This window comes from Anticarsia gemmatalis, chromosome 12, assembly GCF_050436995.1.
Source record: "Anticarsia gemmatalis isolate Benzon Research Colony breed Stoneville strain chromosome 12, ilAntGemm2 primary, whole genome shotgun sequence".
Taxonomy (NCBI): domain Eukaryota; kingdom Metazoa; phylum Arthropoda; class Insecta; order Lepidoptera; family Erebidae; genus Anticarsia; species Anticarsia gemmatalis.
In genome coordinates, this window is record NC_134756.1 from 7,721,842 (window position 1) to 7,744,014 (window position 22,173).

The window sequence follows — 22,173 nt, forward strand, 5'->3', positions numbered from 1 at the left end:
GCGGATGTCGTTAGCTAAACAAGGCATCCGTCATTAAGGCCGTTATTGAGTTTGTTTTGCGCGTCGGCGACCGTGCTGGGGTACGTGTGGCACTGCTGCGCCGCCCCTAGGTTGTAATTCACCTCCGGATCATAATAATCCGTTTCTGTGTCGACCGGAACGAGAAGGGTCGTAGACTTGGGGAGGTACCCGTCGGTAGTGACGTATGTGTGCTCCGCTGTGGGTGGCAGACTGAGAACACTGTCGGGTCTATTGTATTCTGGATCTGCAAGTTGAGGTGGCACGTATATGGTGTCGAGTGAAGATATTGTTGAGTCTATGGAAGAGTCTCCGTTCAGAGGAGTGACGCAGGTATAACTGGACGCGAGTATGTTTGCTGACTCTGGTCGAATGTAGGGGGAAGACGAATTTTCTGTCTGCCTGTATTCGAATGTCCCTGGGAATGTATTCGGCGATTCGAAGGTTCGGATGTTCATGTTGTAAGGTGTGGTTGGAGAAGTTCTCGTGTTGTTTGATTTGACGCAAGACGGTGCGTGCATGTTCAACATGTCCATCAAACGACGTTTCTGAAGTTCCAAGTCCTGAAAGTAGAAAAATATTTGTACATTTATCTTTGTTTTATGTTTTAAAGCTGCTTATCTTACCCCACTACAATTAACACTAATAAGTGGTTGACTCCATTCGTTATCTTAACGAACGTCATAACCGATAGTGATATCCTTTCGTTGAAATTTCTTTTTTAAGTGTTTTAGGTATAAAGTTCTGGAATTAACCTTTTATCAGCTTGAGTAGCTTATGTAGGTGTGTAACTTTGAACGAATTTCTTTGTCTTTAGTTTGTTTTGATCCTCCACTTAATAAGCCTTTTAAGAATATTGCTAACGTACCTTAAGTTGTGCTTTAAGATCAACATTCTGGTTCTCCAACACCTCACTCTCGGTGACCAAGTTGGTAGTTCTCTCGCGTTTCTTCATCCGACACTTTGTGGCTGCAATTTTATTCCTTTCTCTCCTTCGCCTTCTGCGTTCCTCATCCTCTGGTGTTAACTGAAAAGAGAAGGCGAAATCAGATATTTGTGACAAAGAAAATAAAAAATGTGAATGTTGTCAGTCGGTTTCACCATCTAGCCGTACGCCAATAATACAACAGACAACAGTCAACATTTATACATAGTATGCTTGTATGTACTCTATACTTGTTGAGCTCTTTCCGCCGCAAGAATTAGCATTACACAAGACAAAAGCGCCAATCAAATCCTGTGTATTAGCTACTCGATACGCGAATCATTTCTCATTGCCATATCGCTGCCTTTCAAAATCAGGAAGTGAAGTCACGCCTGCCACCACATTGGCGATGCCTTCTTCGTAAGCTCGTAAAACTTCAATGAAGCCGTTGAATTACAATGCTAGGCCGTGCGCTATAAAACTTTGTTTAGATACGATTTGCAATCTTCCGCACATATATTTATTTATTGCAAGCACTTGAGAGATGCAATCGGGTGGGTGGTGGCTCGTAAAACGCAATCGTGTCTAAGTGATAAGCATTGCTAGCGGTATGAGTAGCTGAACCTTACAATTTTGTTGCTCATTGATGGGAATTTAGTTGCAAATTTCAATAGCTTTTCAGATCCTAGGAAATTTATACAAGGCCTAGAAATATTACTCAAGCATTATTTTCATATTGTTTCGTTGTGTTTATCGTATTATTATTGGTTGAATTTCATAGATTTTATCTCTTTCTAAATGTAGGTAGGTATATTCGATATTGCAATTGCAATTGGCTATTAGAATTACCTACTCAGTGATTGGTAGCTTGAATCATCGATTTAGATTTTCCGACGATTATCTTTGTTATAAGGAGTGACTATAATCGTTCGTGTTAAATTTAGAAATACCCACACATACATACAAAATAATTTGCTTACACGTGGAAACGCTTAATTAAAATAATAAATCGAAACTAAAAAGTTATCATGTTTCAACATACTATTGTGTAAATCCTTTTATTCATCTATTTTCCTTCCTAATAGCTACGTGACCGACCGTTACCTACATTGCCTAGGATTTGCCTTTGCGTTAAACGAGTAAACAAGCTATCTGAAACATTTTATCGTACTTATATGGTTCCATTTCCTTAACTCGAAACTATTATTATCTATAATGTTTTCACATATGTGGTAATATTTATCTTATCAAGATATTATATAATATCACACCTGTGTTCTTGAAAGATTATAATACACTCTAAATAGTTTCGTCCATTAGAACTTCAAAGAAACTCATTCTAGGTCATTCTTTGTACGCTGTACATATTTTTCGACTGTACCTAGGTTTTGATTTGCAAAAAGATTTTCTTTGCTCGTAATTATTTTATTTTGTAAGACCTTGGCCTGCCTTTTAAAAGATATGGTACTTCAATTGAAAGATACAAAGTCACACGTTTTATAACTCTCATCGAATTATCTTGTAACCAAGGATTTGGAGGCAGGCAACACCTAAACAAACTGTTACAGTGTTGCCACTAATAAAACTTACCCCATCAGATTTGTTATGTTGCGTATTACTGCTGTCGTATTCATCGTCGCTCTCCTCTTTCTTGAGCCGCTTGAAGCCCGCATCCGTGTCGCTGCCAGACATCTTGCGCTTCGACTCTATCGACAACTTCAGACCAGCCTTTATTAGTTCCGAACACGTCTGGAAATAAAATATTACATATTTAGTTTCAATACTGTAGAAAAAAAAAACATCAGTGAGAGTAAATAATTTGTTAGGTGCTATACATTTTACAATTAGCCCGAAGTCAAATTCTATACAATTTCTGAAAAGTTTAAACGTCGAAAATTATACATTGAGTAGAAATTAAAGTGTGTGTAGTTATTATAAAATATAAGCACAATAGGTAAGGTTCGCATTCCAACAACTATAGTCATTAAATCATTTATTTTTTCGTACTCTACTGTTCTGTAGTAACCACCTACGGGCAGCTATGCTATGCTACCTACTTTTTACCACAAAGGTCGTATGTAGTACTTTATAGAGAATAGATTAGTTATTCGTCATGTTACTATCTACTACTTAGCTTGACTCGAAGAAAATAAGTGAAAATGCCCATTACTAAAGTTTTAATTAAATAAAGTATTCTAAATTATAGAGCTATTTCTGCAATAAATTGCCTTTTTAACTTCAGTATGGTGTTTTAGCACCTACAGTAATTATACCCTAGTCTACAGCTATACTAATCTAGTCATGCGAATAAATAATTTAGCCTGTGACAAAAGGAATTTCAAATTGCGGTTTGATGGATACGATCGCTGATTACTGTGATAAATCATGTAATAAATGTCACTATATAAAATTGCACGGAAATATTCTAAATTTACTGCGACTATAAAATATGGCTTGTATCCGTTTGGACCGTCTTATAATATACCTACAGTTTAAGACTTAAAGCAAACTACGCTCACGACTTCGAAAGTTTTTAATATACAATTTAATTTGCATTTATGGTTGAAAAAGGTAAATGCAATATTCACCTGTAGAAGTAAATTTAATACATGACTTAAAGCTCAATTTATATGACAGATTTTGAAACATTTTTCGAAGACATGAGAATAAATACAGTGACCTGACGCATCGTGCAAATTAAATGTAAAGTTCGTGTTTAAGTTGAGTAAGATTTTGTCTTGCTGTCAATTCAAACTAGCCAGCATCTTAATTAAAGTGCGTATTGTACGTCTGCGACTACAAGATTATTTTACTGAGATAATCTTGGTATTTCTCGTTATTATATTATCAAATGCAGCATTAGATAATTATCTCTACATCCAAGCATATAAGCCCGAGGATCATCGGTCATTTGCATTTATAATTATTCGAGTTCAAGAAGGGGCGTCTCCGACTTAGTTAACGAGCAATTTGTCCAACATGAATATAGAAGTGGGCCTTAACGAACTTAACAACTCAATTAGAATTAAGTTTTTAAAGTACAGTAAATTGCTGTTACATATGTAAGGAATTCTTAACGTATCCGTTTTTTATTAAATGAATCATTACTCTACCTTGATCGTTCAGTGAAGGTCGCAAAGGAAGATGTATTTCTCATGTATTCTCAATACATAGGTATTACGAGTATGCAATTACGATTTATACAATTGTGCTATTCCGATTGAAGCTCGGGGAAAAAATAAACACACGATTGATATTACAATTAATAATTATCAAGGTGGTTTGTTTTTCTCACATTTTCAACGTCCGCCCATTGTCTAGGCTCCTAGCCGCTTGTCTTTGGCACTGTGCCTACATAAATTACTCAAGAAAAAAACTGGTCGATTCATTCAATAGCTAATAATGTTAATTTGAATACGAGGTCAAAGGAAATCTTAGCTTAATTATGGTTTGTTTTGGTGGAAAACGTGCAAAAACAAAAGGATCTAAGTTCTTGTATATTTAAAGTGATGCTAATTGTAATTTTATTAGTAGGATAGATATTTAAATAAAAGACAAAAATAAGCCGATTAATCAAACTCCAGCTAGTAAAGTAAGTATTAATTAATATCTAAAAATGAAACTACGTCGTAAATAAATAAGTTTGAATTCGTACCGTGAGAGTTTTTCTTTTTAATTACAATTATTGTTTATACGAAAACGTATTTATAATATATGTGCCTGAGTATTTGTAATTAGTTCTGAATGGAGTGTGAAAAAGTATTTTTACAACATATTCATTTTCGCTTATTAAGTATTAAGTATAACATCGAACAGGTTTTTAGTTATTATAAAATACCGGAAACCAAAATTAATATTAATTTAATTATTATTTTGCCGGTTCATATCAAACAAGTTTAAATGAATTCTAATAAGAATATTATAAAATACGCTTTTGCTTTGTACAATATGGGCAAAAAAACTGCAATATTAACAGTTAGGTACTGGCAATTACAAGAATCGATTGATAGAGTTATTAGCGCTTTGTTAAACCTATTCGTATAATCCAACAACTTAGTAGAGAGTCTTGTATGCAAGCTTTTTAGGTGGTAGAAATATAAAAATTATTGAATTTAGATTAACAGTGACCCTCAGGTGTTTGCGCTGTTTCCTACAGTTACTTTATTTTGGACAAGTACGGTATTTTTAATAAAAATCTATAATAGACTACTAAGTTGTCGGTCTATAGTATCCATAGACTACCGGTTGCTGAAAGCCTCAATGCTCACGATTCTATACATCAATCTGTGAACTCAACACTTTTATTAGGTACTTACTCATATTTCCAATTCAAAATCTGACATAAGTCTAATCTTATATTCTAATCCAACACATTGCCAAACAGCAAAATTTCCTTCCGGATTCATAAATCTCGTCATCTCTTATAAAAGTAACAATAAAAGATAAATTACCTTTTGTATGCTGGGTGGAGTGCTAGAAGCTGGTGATGTGGCCGATGACCCATTGGACATTGAGGAGTTGGAGTCATTTCCGCTTCCCGGCTGAAACGACACAGGGAAGTGAGACCTCACATACAACTGGCCGCCATTAATAGAACGCTTTCCACCTCGAAGCCCATTGTCTGTCGTGTGAAATAATATATGGGACAGTTTGCACGCAAATGCCATTAGTGCACGCGACTTACCAAATGATGGCCATGCCGATTCGTTGATTAGTTAATCTGTTTCTGTTCAATAGTAATGAATTGCTTTTAGTAATTTGAAGAGATGCAAATGTAACTGCTTAGTTTTGTGAAGTATGAATAGGTACTAGAGCACACGTAACACGCTTCAAGTATTACGAAAGAGCCTCGATGTCCCAAAGCTTGTATGTGACTCGGTACGATATTTTCATGACATGTTTTGGCACAACTATTCTCACTTTTTGAACAGATGATGTTTCTCTATTTCAATTTATTTCAGGAGATGAAGTTATGCCTACAATAATACTAGAAAAATATGCCCAGTGTTGTTAAAAGCTACCTACAATATGCGAGTATTACGACGCCTTAATCCGGTAAGTAAACAAGCACCTACGTTTTTTGTTCATACTTATATTACCAAGCAATATTTGTTTACCTTGGTGCTGCCAATTACAGCAACGGAACATCGATGCTTCTTACTTATTCCGTCAATATTGATTTTAAATTAGAAACTTCTAGTTAATATAACTATCAAAACAGTTTTAGGATTTCGTACAAAACGGTTAAAAATAAACTCAATGTCAACAGAAAGACGGATGGCATCAAATTGTTATATCAACTGGGTCATCAAATAAATTAATTGTCGGTTCGTCACATTGTTTTTACGCTCTGAATTGTCCGCCATTCACATTTCAGCGTGATGAAACTCATTCATGAAGCGGCAGCGCACGATTCGAGATAATCAGCACTACAAATAGGTAGCTATCTAACTATACGATAACTAAATATAGATAACCTGATATCAAGTGTAACTGGCGCCGTCGAGTCTGCAGCTCAACAGTCGATGTGGAGTCTGCATAAGGTGCATGACCTCATGCCATTGCATGCTGCGTTATCCAATGTTTATAATGGGGGAGTGATGGCTGGTCACGTGACCACGCGTTACGTGGCACCTAACACTTGGCAACCGTTCAAAATACTTGTAACACTTATTTTACATTCTAACGAGCGTGCATGGATGTGACCTAAGTACTGGAAGGATCCTACGTGCATTGTGATCGTCCAGCCGCTCTGTGAAAGCACGAATAATAATGAGAGCTTCAAGTACAGTCTATTAATGCTACTCGATATTCGTGACGGCAAAATCAATCCATTATTGCTTCTCATGACTCCCGATTCGCTTTGATTGCAAAGTAGGATACATAGAATAATAGACCTGCGTATAAAGTGCAATAGCTAACTGCATGTGTCGTGTGACGATCCCTTAATACAATTAATTCTTCTAATGAATTTAATTAGTCATCTCATTATTCAACACGCAATAGATTTAATTTGCTTAAGAACTCGCGTATCATTTTTCATTCGAAGTTTTCATTAATCATGCACGTGCTAACAAAAACGCGACCTATCACATCACACGTATGAACAAAAAAGAAACAGTGGCTCACCTTGAAACTGGAATTTTTCTCATAGTTGTACTGGTCCAAGGGGTTGGTCATGGTGATGACGTCGTTGACGATCTCGGGTGTCCTTAGCGTGGTGGGAGCGGCGGACTCTGCGGCGAGCATGTTCATCATGGCCGCGCTCAGGTTCACGTTGACGCTGAGGTTGTAGCTGTCGCCGTCCGTGCCGACGGCAGCCGCTGGCGACGGCGACGTGTCCTCGCACTTGATCGTCGGCACCGCGGAGCTCATGCTCGTCGAATTCATGATATCCTTGTAGGGAGCCAGTTTCGTATCTTTTTGGTAACGTTTTTGCACTAAATTTCACCGAGAACGGTTAGCACCTATACTAAATATGACTATATCACGGTTACACACTATCACTAACATACAACTAAATATCACTGTGTGTGGTAAACTTGTTACGAATGGCACTAAGTCTCCTTCAACAAGAAGTCTTCACGGGTAACGTTCGTTTCACTCTTGTGATAATCTGTAAAGAAGAAATAAAACTTGTTAATTATATGTCATGTGTGTGTAATAGTTTAAATATATGTATTTAAGTACAGTCAAGCGATTAAACCGGATCTTGAACCGTGACCTGTTGGTAAATACTATATCATTATAATAAAAGGGGGTCATTAAAGAAATTAAATTACCAACAAATTGTTTCTCGGTGAAGATAATTATTAGGCATATATTTCGACATTCATATTTGGAGTTGTGTAACACTTAAGCGAGATACCTAGGGCCTGTAAATCCTGTTCTAAAAACGTGGTCAGTAAACTTTTGAAGGGCACGTATTTCGCAAGAGGCGATGGCGGGGCTCACTTTCAAAAGAGTGCATGCTGCGCGTTTTTAATTAGACCTATCTGAGCATCGCGACCTCGCAGCCAGGATGCGACTCCAATAAAACGCTTTTTTACAGGCCCCAATTGAACGCTAGCCATAAAATTAAAACTACGCGCACTTTTTTACGACGCATTTTAACGCTCTTCCGCGTGTCGTCTCATCTATTGTTCGTTCCGTGGCTCGGCATAATACCGCACGGTATCTGAGGATTAGTGGTTAATGCAAGGACATCCGTGGATTAAGCAATTAACGAGTGCCACGATAGATGTTATCGGGACACTGCATTATGTGGAAATTAGGGTGTCGGACATAATTAGGACAAACATCGTGACCAAATGACAAACTCATTCGTATGGTCAAACAGGAGCTAAATACAATAGTCCATATACAGCTAGTCGACTCGAAAGCTGTCTGGCGCCTTGACCTGGACTGAGTATCTGTATATCTCATATCTGTGGCACGTAAACACAATAAAGCACGGAGTCTGTGTAACCTAGTTGCGGCAGTTTTGCTTATTCCACTCGCGGAGGAAAATGTGCCACGACGCCAGAAATATGGAGGTACCAGATATGGACAGGCATTCCCAAGGTCGGCGTTATTCTCGGAAAATAACGCGTCTGTTGCCAGATATCTGTGACCGCAGCGGTGTATTGTTTTCGGTCGTAAATAGGTTTCCATTTGTATTCACTTTATTTTGTACGTTTATTATCCTATTGATGATGAATCATTGAAATAGGTGGACATTGTGCACTCGGTGAATAGATTGGATTCTAAACACGTACCTGTAACATATTTTTTTTCTTACTGATTGTATTAATATCCTAATTCGATAAAGAATTATAATCTTATCTGATTTGGTATAACTATTAAAGAATATTTAATCCAGTAATAAAATGACTGCAAAAAAAAGATTATGCAATCAGTTTGTAACTTCGTTGGGTATCTACTGTATTCAAATATTTAACCTCCATTTGCCGACTAACAGGTGTTGTAAAAGTCTACTTGCAATGATGCAAAAAGCAGAGGACACACATTTTACGAAATGTTAAAGACTGATTCGTCAGTAGCCAGCGGCGGGTATGTTTGATGAGTAAACGAAACACATCTGTACAAACAAGCACACTAGTTGCCAAAGATTTTACGCTCGCACAATAAACATACGAATCTAATGGTGAAAGCGACAACACGGAAAAGTTGAAGGAAATCTTTACGAGAGAAATTGCAATTGGTATGTAAAACACACTCTCAACAAAGGTACACCCAGTACTTGACTGCATAATGTCAAATGAGGCTAGGTATGCGTGGGTTTCAATAACTGCCTTAAAGCGAATATGCAAATTATATTGGGTAGGTAGTAGGACGTCCGTACCCGAAATGGGGAAAAGAAATAATACAAATGTATCCGCTCTGAGTTGCGTAGGTTTCAGATTAGCTTGTTGTCATATTTTGAAGTACCAACAGGATCGTTTTTGTGGTTTTGTCACGTTGTCTTCGATGTAAAATAAAATTCGAATTCTTTTGTTATTACATTACATGGTCCTTTGTTATATTCAATAAAAATGCATACAAACCTACATATCTACACGTTTTATGGTTTCAATTTTATCGAAATATATATAGTTTACACGCATAAAGAAATAACTGCGCAAATTCAGCCCCATTTAACGCGCGATGCCGTCTCGAAAGTTTTATATGAAGGTACTTAAATGTTCGCTCTTTCTTTTATATTCGATATAAATACGGGCGAAGGAGAGGGACGATGGGATCACCATGAGTTTGCAGCAAAGGGGTCGAGTTCTATATGTTTAAAACGTCACGGAGTGCAATAAAAGCGAGGTCGTTACGACTCTTTGTCCCCGAGGCGCTTCCGAGTTAACGAGAAATGGGTAACCTAGTTTTGGCCGCACCCGCTGCGTACTACGTTAATGCTTGTCAACTTAATTGCATTTCTCTGAGTAGGCACGCTCTTAATTAGCACTGTTTTAATGCTGAAATATTCATTTCACTTGCTTTGCTATACAACTAATTACTTTAGAAAACTTCTCGGAGCTTAGAATTGCAATAAATGTACTTACAAAACATACACTCTTAGAATCAAACACGACGTTTTCTTATTTCCCAACGGACACTGACATAGAAAGCTTTCGTTGCAATTGCTAAAGTTATTTTGAGGCAAATGTAGCTCTATCCTCTTTGGTCTATTTTCGGATCTGAGGATGTTCAAGGATAATATAAAACCGGACGAATCTTATACGAATGTAATGTAAGCGTAGGCGTGGAAGTAGTGACCCGTTACGCACTTTTATGATATTCAATTTCTAATACAGACACATTTGTGGGACGTGACTGTTCGCTTGAAACACTTATCTAACATTATCACGAAGGTGTGCTCTATTTTTCTGAACTCAAGTACTTCTGTCATTGATTACTACTTTATTGTATTAATGTTATCGGTTGTGTAATTTATATGTAAAATATTTATTGTTTCGCATTAATAATCTGAGTTATTTATTATTTCATTTGACAAGCTTGTTTTATGTATCTTAGTTACAAGACTATAAATAATATGTGTCTATGTGAAATATGTTATCGTAAATCGATGATGTAGGTATGTCAAAATATTAGATTACATTTTCCTTTAGTCTTTATCTGTGAATTCTTGTGTTTCTCGTATAAAACACACCAATTGTTTCGGCAATTATTATGCATTACGGATACCATGAAATTTGGAGCTAGGGACTACGAATATATATTTTTTTCATATTTTCGTCTTTCAGTCATTATTATATGTTTAACCAATAGAATTACCTACTTCTGGTAGACCTTTTTACAAACAAAACCTAACCAAGATATCACAGTAACATCTGACCGCATTGAAAACAAAAAATGCATCACATGAAATACATACGTAATTTGGACGAGCGTGACTGATGATAGTACTTAACAATAAAGTAATAAAATAAATCTGTCTGCAATGTTTAGCTTCATTGTTATTCACGTGTAGAGGACGGCATTTTTTAACATCACTCGCCGTACAAAACAATGCAACTAACATTTATTGTGGAACGGAAACAACAAATTTTAACGAATCAAAATTAGTTAGATAAGCTTGATAGATTATTTTACACATGGTTCCGTAGATTTACATTTGTTTATTTATTTATGTAAATCGAGATAGAACATCTATTTAACAAAGACCGTACCTTAAACTATCCCATATTCTTCCTCTAAACTGTGTCTAAACATTTATTTATTCACAAATGGAACAGCACTGCAACCCTTTTTGTAAATACCACTGATTTTCGGCACTATTTTATTCCACATTTCACAAAACTCGAACTTTTATTTTTCATTAGACAACCGCGACTTTTCCACTATTTCAAAGCAAACCACAGTCACGCTCTACACGTGATTCAACACTACATTACATAGAAATATTAACGCAAACCTACCTACTAATATAAAACGTATTGAGGAAAGTTTGATTTATAATAAATATTAATTAGTTCAAGTTAAAATGGGACTCGGATGTAGCAAGTATTCGGTCTGTGTGTAACTGTGTGGAGGAAAAATCTGGTACCTACTGAATGTCAAGTTCATGGATAGACAGTTGCATAAGCGGGTTATTTAGATTCTCCCGTTGTAACCATAGTGTAGAGTACAGCCGAGTATTGTATAGAAATGACACTACATAACATTTTTCTTTTTTAGCTATAACTACTGCAACGAATTTAGATAGACTCCGAAAACATATTTTTTTTTGCTCTATATGAGTCCCATTGGCATTGGCAAAGGCCCTTTCTACCAAATTTGGTTGACCTATGCCCTACCCGGTTATGATGGATAAGACTGGCGACTGCTATTAGAACTAAATTGTCCATAAAAATTCTTGTCGTTCCCGTTCGTTCTTTCCAAGTTCTTAAACAGCTTTGTGTGGGCTGAAGTTAGTTCAGATACCAATCGGTAATTCGTAGTCATAGCTCTCAATTATAGAGTTCAATTTGTAACACAATAAAGCTCTTGTTGATCCCTAAAACGAAACAAGTGGCGCCATTGTTCCCAGCTACAACGATTAGTTGGACAATGTCAGCTCTGAAGGCGACTGAGCGCGATCATCAATTAGACTGTCAAACAGCACACGACCCAAGCCTTTGTCAATACTGATATCTATTGTATTTTAACGGTGTATATGTGAATTTATAACTTGTAATTGGATACATAATTTTCCTGGAAAGGGTGACATATAACGCTTTTACTGAGGTTAAAAGGTCGAATGTAAAATTTTATGTAGAGCACCATTCCTGCACTACTATTACGAACAATTTAGGAGATATATAGTATATTCAAAACTATGGATAGACAAAAATGTTATGTCCTTCCATCCTGATATTTGAATTAAGACTAACAAAACCTTAGATTCATAAAGATTTATATTTGTAGCTACAGTAGGTGTGTCCGAGAACGCTATTCACGCCAGCTGATAAGGGAATTACGAGTAACTTGTAATGTCAATTACAGTCGTTATTGTTCTCCTTTTTAGTCAACTCTTTTGAAGCGATGTCATTCAACCATCTTGATTCATCTACCCACGCTTTACTACAATCTTATCGACTCTATCTCTCTATTATTAATTTAAATCGTTTCTGACTGGATAAACATAGTTATTTAAACAAATAATGAAAAACAGAAACAGATGTTGGAATTATTATTCACTTGTAATATATTTTCCTTAATTATTTGTTATTAATAAGGACATTCGTAGTCACGGCATATGTAACGAGCGCTCGATGTAGGCTAAGGACGTTTCAAACTATGAATGATATCTTACGGCTGCATCAAAAAATGTCCCACTAAATCGCGGATGTTTATCTAACTTAATCACGCATAACTATCTGGTTAATCAAATTATACTGTTCGGGTTTCCATAGAATTCGTAAGAATTTTGTTCGATTTAATTAAACGTTTGATTCAGATAACATAGAAAAATATTCATTTTGGTCTCTACATACCTCTATGGGAAAAAGGCGTGATATTATGTATGTTTGTAACAAACAAAAATGGATTAAAGGAATTGATCCTTGGTTATCAAATTTAAATTGAAAATATCCTTTATTTCGTAAACTTAGTACAAAGTATTTGAAATAGTCATATAATTTGTTGGTTTCGTTGATACGTAAGTATGTAAGGCATAATTTCAATTACAAACTTGTAGTTATTTATAAATAAGCTCGAACATAATTGTAGTATGTTTATAGCTTTATACTGTGAACGATACACGTCATATTTTCTTGTCAGTATTGTATAATGTGATGTTATTTATGAAGCAATGTTCATTCATTTATCATCGCGATATCAACTAAGTGGCCACTGCCTTGCGTGCGAGCTTGGACCATATTGAAAAGCTGTTCGATTTATTACAATAAATTTTTTTGCAATCAATTCTTTGTGTATTTTTAAATCATTTTCCTTGGAATATAAATAGTATCTATTTTTGGATGTTAAGGAAAAATGGACGAGTATTGTCAAACATAATATGTTAATTCCTAATTAATAAAACAATACAACTATACTAGGTACTAAGGATGTACAATATTATTTATCAACAGGTGCATAGTAACATACTGAACAAAGTATTTATAATACACAATATTGGTATTTACTCCACGTTTAATTGCACGTGTATTTGAGTTTAAAACTAAAAATACCAAACCATTCAATAAAATATTTTTTTGTACAAGTCAATGTTTTGTAATCGGATTTCGTAACATGTATAATATTACTTAAGTAAGATTAAGTTACTTGTTAATTTTATTAACCTCGATAACTTATCAGCGGATATCGATATAAAAAATAGATAGGGTTTGGCCAATTAACGTTAAATAACTTTAGAGGACAAATATTGGTTTATAAAAAAGTTAAGTTAAAGCTTCGAAAGTGTATCGGTGTTTAAAGATTAGTTACGGCGATTCAATACTGAATGAATATCAACTCGGTTACCACTCCTTTTAAGGCTTAATTGCCAATGGTACCTAAAGTCGGATCGAGCAGACAATTTGACTTGATTAAGGTCAATGGCACTCGTTATAATTAACTCCCAATCATTGTAATGCGTAAACAAAAATGAAAATTAAGTCAACGAGCATTAGGTAATTAATAAATTGTAATTTATTTTTTTAACCAGACATGTCGCTAATTATTCAAAAAAGTAATTAACTTGCGACACCTAGAACTTGATTAAACAATTTACCTTATAATTACTTAATATAACTTAGAAGGAAATAATATTTGGCCCTAAAATAGGCACTGTATTAACCTTACAGGTAACTCAACACCTCCGTTACTCAGGAAACTCCATTACTTACTGTCTTAATTAATTTACAAGTTTATTATTATTACGTGTAATAAAATATTAAATAGCACCTATTTATTTACGACACCATTAAACTTTGCAGGCTTAATGGGTCGGTAACCCAATAAAAATGAAACATCGAAAAATAATTACGATAAATTTATTATGAAACAACCAAAAGCGCACCAAAGACAAAAAAACGAAAGCGTCTTCCAAATTTAAAACTGGGAGAGCGCATGGCCATCAACAAACTGTGAATCACGCGAACCATCAAAACCCTTGCGAACTTAAAATGCAAATTTAGTTTCTTTTTTTCTTGCAAAGTCAAATCCAAAGTCAGTCCAACGTGTTCGTTGTATCGTGTAGCAACAGAAGTTCGTCCTTGACACTCGGCTGCGGACAAAAACTATCGGTCGTAATTTCGGCGCGTCGGCCGGTGGGTGTGTTCCGTCCGAACACTCCGAACTAACGCACACTACGCTAACATAATCCCATGCCATAGATTATAATTGTATCGATGCGCCTTTTTATAACTAGCCAGCATTCGTAGGATTTCAATTTGGACGCGTCAATTATTTTTTTCTATTTATGGGTACAAGCCTAAATTAGTTGTTTGTTTTATTTAATACGTATTTTCTCATTAAAAGATTTATTGTACGTCCTGTCCTTTATTTTTAGTCACGCTTTAAAAACTTAGTGGAGAAGTATATCATATTAAATTAATCTTATTTATACCTATTTCAAATTAAAGGCGTAAAGCTATAATAAACCTGGATTTACCAGCACATAATCTTTGGGGATAAATTATTATTGTCTCAACAAGTAAACATTGAAAGCAATAATGTGAAATTAATTAATATTAAGACGTCTCCACAAATTTAATTGAGGTAATATTGGTATTTCATTATCGAACAACAAATTTCTACAATAACAAGACATAATTATGTAGTGTTCAGAACTATAGTAGCGACTACAACGTTGTAAATAAAAAGTAAAAACGTTACCAGCGATGTTTATGCTAGAACTCCTATTACAAAGAAACCTTGAATAAAATTATCACGCACCCATCATCCAAGCTTTAATAAATAAACCAACCCACCTGATGTATGTTGTAATTATATTGATTATATAACGTTTCACATGTTTGTAAACTTTTGAGCTTATACGCATTCCGTTTACTATACAATTTTATTATTATGTCAATTGCTGGCAATTAAACTTAGTGTTGTACTAATAAAAACAAATTACATATTATAAGCTCATCCTTTAATTATTTATATATTATACTTATTTATATACGCACTATTGCTTATAAAAATCCTTCACGGTAGATTTGAAAGTCACGCTTAACTGTGAATTACAAATATTGATTTTAAACAGATGTTTGTAGCTGTAGCTCAAATGAGATTTCATAATGATTTCTACACTATTATACAATATACTACATATAAAGACAGGAAAATTTGTATATAAGTATCTTTGCTACACTTTCACGGAAAAACTACACAACAGATTTTCATGAAATTTAGTACACATATAATTTACAACCTAGATTAACTCGCAGGATACATTTTACCCCGGGAAATGTAGTCACTTTGACGAAGACAGGGGTAGAAGCTGGTATTGTATAAAGTAACCCTTTTACTCATAAAAATATATGAAGTTATGAAAGGCTTATAAAGTGTTTTGTTCCTTTCACTCCTTAGCGAAATGAAAAAGAGAAAACATATAGTAGCTTTTTAACTAAAATAGGTTTAGTGCTCATTCACGTTGACTCGCGGGCGCGGTGGCGGGCGCGGTCGCGAAATATCAAACATATGGCGATGTACCGAAGTGTTCACGTACAAACCGTTCGCGCGGTCTAAGTCGCGGGCGAGCTAGCGGCGTCGCGCGCGGCCCGCGTGGCGCGCTCGCGCCAATATCAAACAAGTGAAGATGTTCGTGTGTGTTCACGTCGAACTAGCGGTGGCGGGCGCGATTCACTCGCGATGTCAAGTAAGATCAACCAGTTTGAGCCAGTTTGAACCAAACGCCCGCCTGGCGGCCAACGTGAACACAAATCGCCACGTCCCCGCGCTCGCGACCGCCACCGCGCCCGCGAGTTCCAACGTGAACAAGCACTTATAGTGTGTTTATGAGTAAGAGGGTTAGTGTTCATAGGCATTGAAAGTTGTGTATAATGTGTATGTCGGTTCTGACGCGTCGCGCTATCACTTACTACATCGGCGCCAGGTTATTTACTCATGTGTATGTGTATTCACGTATAAGGAACAAAGGAAGTTTGCCAACGTATTGTTCCTTCACTCGTCTTTTCGAGTCTGGCGAGCTGTAGACGAAAAATTTGCAATTCAAACATATGTACGAATTTGACGCCCACATGTTATAAAAGTCGTTATTGGTGCTCTAGACTTTAAGACTTCCTTTACTAATTTTTTAATGCAAATTTGGCTCAGTGGTTAACGTGGTCACCTCGCCGCAGTAGAGCCGCTTGTGGTGGATTCAAATCTCACTCCTATCTATACTGAGCCTGGTTGTTAATTTATTTATATAACTTTGTATTTAGAAGTATATTTAGTAAGTTTATCAGTTATTAAGTTACCGTAGTACAAGTTGTCCTATGATAATGTATCCAATGATATGATATTTGTATTATATGTATTAAAATTACCATTTGATTTAAAACTGTACTCAGAGAAACTCTTGTTATTACAAAATAAATGTTAGTTAGATTTAGTACTCTATACATAAACATTACTTCAGTAGCTAACTTATATAAATAAAGTTATTATGCTTAGTTATTAAACATCAATAAAAATATTTAATATTACGACTACGCAAATAGGTAAACGTGTATTATCCTATTTGTATTGATAGAAATCCAATCAGGTACAACGTAATCAAACATAGGTAACGGCCAGTAATTTGTTGTAATAAAAATCGAAAAGCCTTATGATAAATGTGTATTTTATTAGCACTAAGAACTTATTGTATAAAGTACACGATATCTTAGTAACCCAAAAAAAATATACACATTATACACAGATCATAACTGGGGAATGTCTTGCAAAAAAGTCAGGTGCGTAGTACTCGTAATAACTTGGTAGTCTATAAGTAACAAAAGAACAGCTCAAATACATTATTAACATTTCTGGCTAACATTTAAATGATACTATAACAATATACAAAATTTTGACTCGAAGAGTTCATAATTCAATATGTATTAGACAAACACAACTTTCCTCGACATACGTGGTCATTGACCTTCAGTCTATAACACCGAATTGAACTTGGCACTGATTTGGCTACCAAACTACATTATCACAAAAAAAGTAATTAGATTATACGAGACTAACGTTTGCAATATCAAATTGCAAATTTTCCGCGCTTTTCTTAAAACCGACTCTATTAGCGATGGTAGAGCATGACAACTTGACAACAATCATCGACGGCTCACCTTTTAATCGCTAGGTATTTTTTTACCAATTTTATGCAGGTACAAAGGATTTGCTTGCGTTAAAATTCGTATCAAATAACTTATTATGACCAAGCATACTCGGTTCTTCATAAAAAATAATAAAATTCATCCTAGCATTTGTTCATTCTAGTATTCTCTTGTTAAATATGTATTCTGTAGCCGCCAACTGAGGGAAATTGTTAATTGTAGTGATTGCAGACTATGAGCCGTCCACTTGGCACTACTTCTACTTCAATTTGATCTTTGAACCCATTAACGATTGTGTGAAAACTCAACTCGTTTCTAAAGTAAAAGTGCTTGTATCGTTTTGGCCAAAAGCCCAAATGTTAAACTGTTTCGAGTTCGACAAATGACGGGTCGATGGTTCTTGTATTTCTTATTTTATCCGCTTTTTTGTTCGAAAATGCTGAGTAAGTAGGTAATACTTTTTTCAATTAAACTCTACTTTGCTGTATACTGTTTTGAGACTATGACTATAATATTATAATGCAACGGATCTTAAACGCGAGCCAACTATTAATCGCGATCGATATTGAATATAAGTAAAAAACTTATTAATAATTGTATAGGTATCTAAGTGATCATTTATCACTTAGAAGTTGGATAAAATCTTTATTTTTACTAAATATCGACAAATCCTAGTTCACAATATTCTTAAATATCTTCATTCAATCTGAACATATATTCATATTTAAACACCTTCGCAATTAAAAGAAGTTTCTTATAATAGCACAAAACAACAGCACTGCAGCTGATTACAACATTAGGTAAATTCTAGTGTTGAGAATTAACTTTAAATATTTTCCTCATTAATAATTCAAGAAGACATCCATCTCCGTGCAGATACATAGATATACAACTATATAACCTTCACCGAGATTATTCTTTACTATATACATATACATACACATATCTATACTAATATTATAAAGCTGAAGAGTTTGTTTGTTTGTTTGTTTGAACGCGCTAATCTCAGGATCTACAAGTCCGATACACACAGTACAGTGTTAGATAGTCAATTTATCGAGGAAGGCCATAGGCTATATATCTATCATCCCGCTACCACCAATAGGAGCAGAGTACCAGTATATTTTTTTATAAAAACGGGAAAAAAATTCTCCCATTCTCTCTAATGTAACGGAAGCGAAGTTGCGCGGGTCAGCTAGTATACACATATACCTATATATATAATTTTATTAACATTATATCGCACGCCAAGCCCACAATTGATGTATCGAATTTGACTTAATATAATTGATTTAAATTCACATAAATAAAATATCTACACTCTGAGGAATTTCGTTTTGATGTTTGTTAATGAAAATCGTCAACCCATTCATAAGGTTGAACATGAATATAATATTAGGTACGCATGATTCAAGATAAGACGCCATACTCAATCGATTTAATAAGCTTACTGCACGTTCTATTCATCTTTAGCTTTAAAACTAAAAAAATCCGAAATCACTCCTTTCTAATAGAAATACGTAATACCTATTAAGCAGCATGTTGCAATATGAATTAGTAATAAATAAATTAAATTTTGATATTCATTATTGTAGTAGTCTTAACAAGATATTTTATAAAGTTATTAAAAATAATTGAGTTATTAAAACCGTTAGATATTGTAGAATTATAAACGGTATATAAATCGATTTTAATAAATATATAAAATCAATCACAATACGGAAGGTCTTCCTAGTACCGTGTTGCGCCCGCGCACGTTTTGACACGGAAAACTGCAACTATTGATCACGATGGGCTGCACTTTGTTAGACGACCTCGAACATTTTACGACAGGAAACCAATAAAACGATAATACCTGGACACTGACAAAGCACTAGGCTAATTATGTACGTACTGTTGCCACACATTAACACAGACATGAGACAAACATAAAATATATTTTATTCTTCATTTCAAGCTTATTTCTCACTTCTACCTCAAAATTCCATTTGCATCTAGAAAGGAGATTACATCTTGATGAGTTTTACATGATTTTATCTTCTGAATTATGCAAAAACCTCATTAATATTCCCCTTGCAAGTTTACACGTGTGCATGTTTACACTGTGAAATCTGTCTTGTGTATTTAATTTAATAGCAAAATTCATTGACGCATATAATTCAGACACCGACATGTATTTGGGTCATCGAAACCTTCGTTTATCATAAGACTGGGACTGTGCCAAGACATATTCTTTTTTCCAATCAACTAAAACTAAATGGAAGTCTGGAGTTCATGAAGGAAAGAAAAAAAAAGGAAAGGAATTGGGACAGTTCCGACGGTTGTCCAATAGTTTGCGTACTCTACTAGGTACCTATGAGTACGTGGCCATCAATGCTTAGGTAGTATAGGCACTCGTATTGTTACCTGTACACAACAAAACTTAATCATCATCATCTCATGAAGGTCGTCCGACTAGGCTATTTAAATCAGTTTTATTTATATGTTTTATAGAAACCCGTTACTCGTTGCTTCTCGAAACTTAAAACATTTATTTTAATTGTTGTATGTAGGCAATCAAATTGCAATGTTGACATTGTCGTTGTTTCTTGGAAAATTAACTCTGAGACAAATGCAGTAATGCTGATGATGTGATCTTAATCTTTTCGACGCTTTCTTGAGCGAAAGAACTTTAATATAAGTAAGTACCTAAAATAATTAAGTTGAGTATACAATATTGAACGATAGTTGTTTAATAACTCTTAAATAAACATACATGTTATTTATTCAAAGATTAAAAAGAACAACACGCCTAAGAACATTCAAAGTGAAGTGAACGAAAATCTTCTAGCCAGGTAAAACACGTTCTAAATATGTGAATTGTAAAAGGCGGTGCATAATGTTCTAACGGGATGGACTTGTAAGGCTCTACGAAGTAGGACGATGAGTTGCGCAGGAGTCTTATTATACCAAGTTTACGACACACGCAAGTTTCTTTAATACAACGTTTTTGGTCACGACCCCTTTCAATCGCCAAAGATATATGGACATGAAATAATTTTATCTGACACCGGAAAACGTAATTTTATCTGGCTTTTTTCATTCAAAGTGCAGGACAAAATATGGACAACTTAAAAGCGTGGGTTTACTTGAAACGTGAAAATTTAAAGGTGTTCAATTATCTCTATATGGTCGAAAACAATTTAGTTTCTTGGTTAGGAAAGCCGTTTTATTCTTGGAAAACATTTTATAATGATCTACCTACCATCAATTATTCAAATTCTTAATACCCTTTCTTTTATGCACGCTGAAATAGGTTTCGTCCTTAGGTATTTTTTCCTTGGGTATTTGTTCAAAGTTTAAGGAAAAGTTTTTGAATAAACCTCTATAAATAAACGAGTTACGAGAAATTTGTCTAAATAAGTCATTCATAGCAAGAGTAGGTCACGACATGTGCGACCACAAAACTTACCCTTTAATAAAACAGCTAACCGCAAGTTGTTAGCATAAGTTTATTCCAATAAACATTCAAAGCCGAGTTTTTAATAAAAATGAGTTTTCAAAAGAATCCGGAAAGATGAGAAAATTGTCGAAGCTTCGCATATGAATGTCGAGTATTTAATAGGTACATAATAAATTTAATGCAAGAATGCAAGGCTTGCATTCGAAAATTAATATGTAGAGTCGTTTTTTAATCGAACCGAAGTCAGCTTTCAATAACATTATAATAACGGAAGGATACAAATATTCGACAAATTGTTACATCTGTCAAATTTAAGAGCCACACAAATCAGACTTTAAGAGCAATTCTGATCCTAATCGTCATGATTTAAGAAGATAATGTAGACAAAATATGAGAAGTTCCAAACTTTCGCAAATGTGGCTTCGCGGTCCGAGAATTTGTGGGTGTGGAACCTGTTTTGATGTCACAAAAGATTCGCAAAACGAAAAAAATGAAGCTGAATAAACGCTGTACAACAAAAAAAGCTGTTTCGATATCATGTCACGCGATATTTTAGGATTCGTATAATGCAAATATTGCTTTAAGCGCATGATTTATGGAATATTTAACTTGTAATGTTTGCCGGAACACCCAGTTTCGACACATTAGGTATCGATATATTGATACGATCATTATGAATCTGACCCATATATGAGTCAAGGGATCAATGAAACTCATCTAAAATAATTTATTAAGAATATGAGGCCGTGTAAAGTTACTGTAGTTTGAGAACAATATTTGTTTCTAGTCTGTACGCTATAGTATTATGATTTCGTAAATCATTGATGCAAATAAACGTCTAACAATCCATTTGTTCCTTCAGTCTTGATAATAAAAAATATTTGCGAGCCAAAACGTCTGCTATGCGAGACGAGACGAGACAATAGGAATTGTGGTGTTCACATATTGACACTAAAACTGTGACCCATATTACTAGTCCTAATCTATGCTACCCACACGGCAGTTCGTGATTCAATGTCTGT

The 22,173-nt window shown here is 34.9% G+C and overlaps 1 protein-coding gene across 1 annotated transcript in view; it reads right to left on the reverse strand.

The window, feature by feature from the left end:
- The window catches only part of Atf3 (Activating transcription factor 3), a 45,464-nt gene continuing 23,291 nt past the window's right edge, over positions 1-22,173 (reverse strand). The window contains exons 2-6 of the mRNA XM_076120475.1: positions 7,073-7,559; positions 5,395-5,484; positions 2,534-2,692; positions 887-1,045; positions 1-581 (exon numbers count right to left, since the gene is read on the reverse strand). Coding sequence (XP_075976590.1) covers positions 15-581; positions 887-1,045; positions 2,534-2,692; positions 5,395-5,484; positions 7,073-7,333 — 1,236 coding nt within the window. The 5' untranslated portion in view covers positions 7,334-7,559 and the 3' untranslated portion in view covers positions 1-14. The remainder of the gene's footprint in view (positions 582-886; positions 1,046-2,533; positions 2,693-5,394; positions 5,485-7,072; positions 7,560-22,173) is intronic.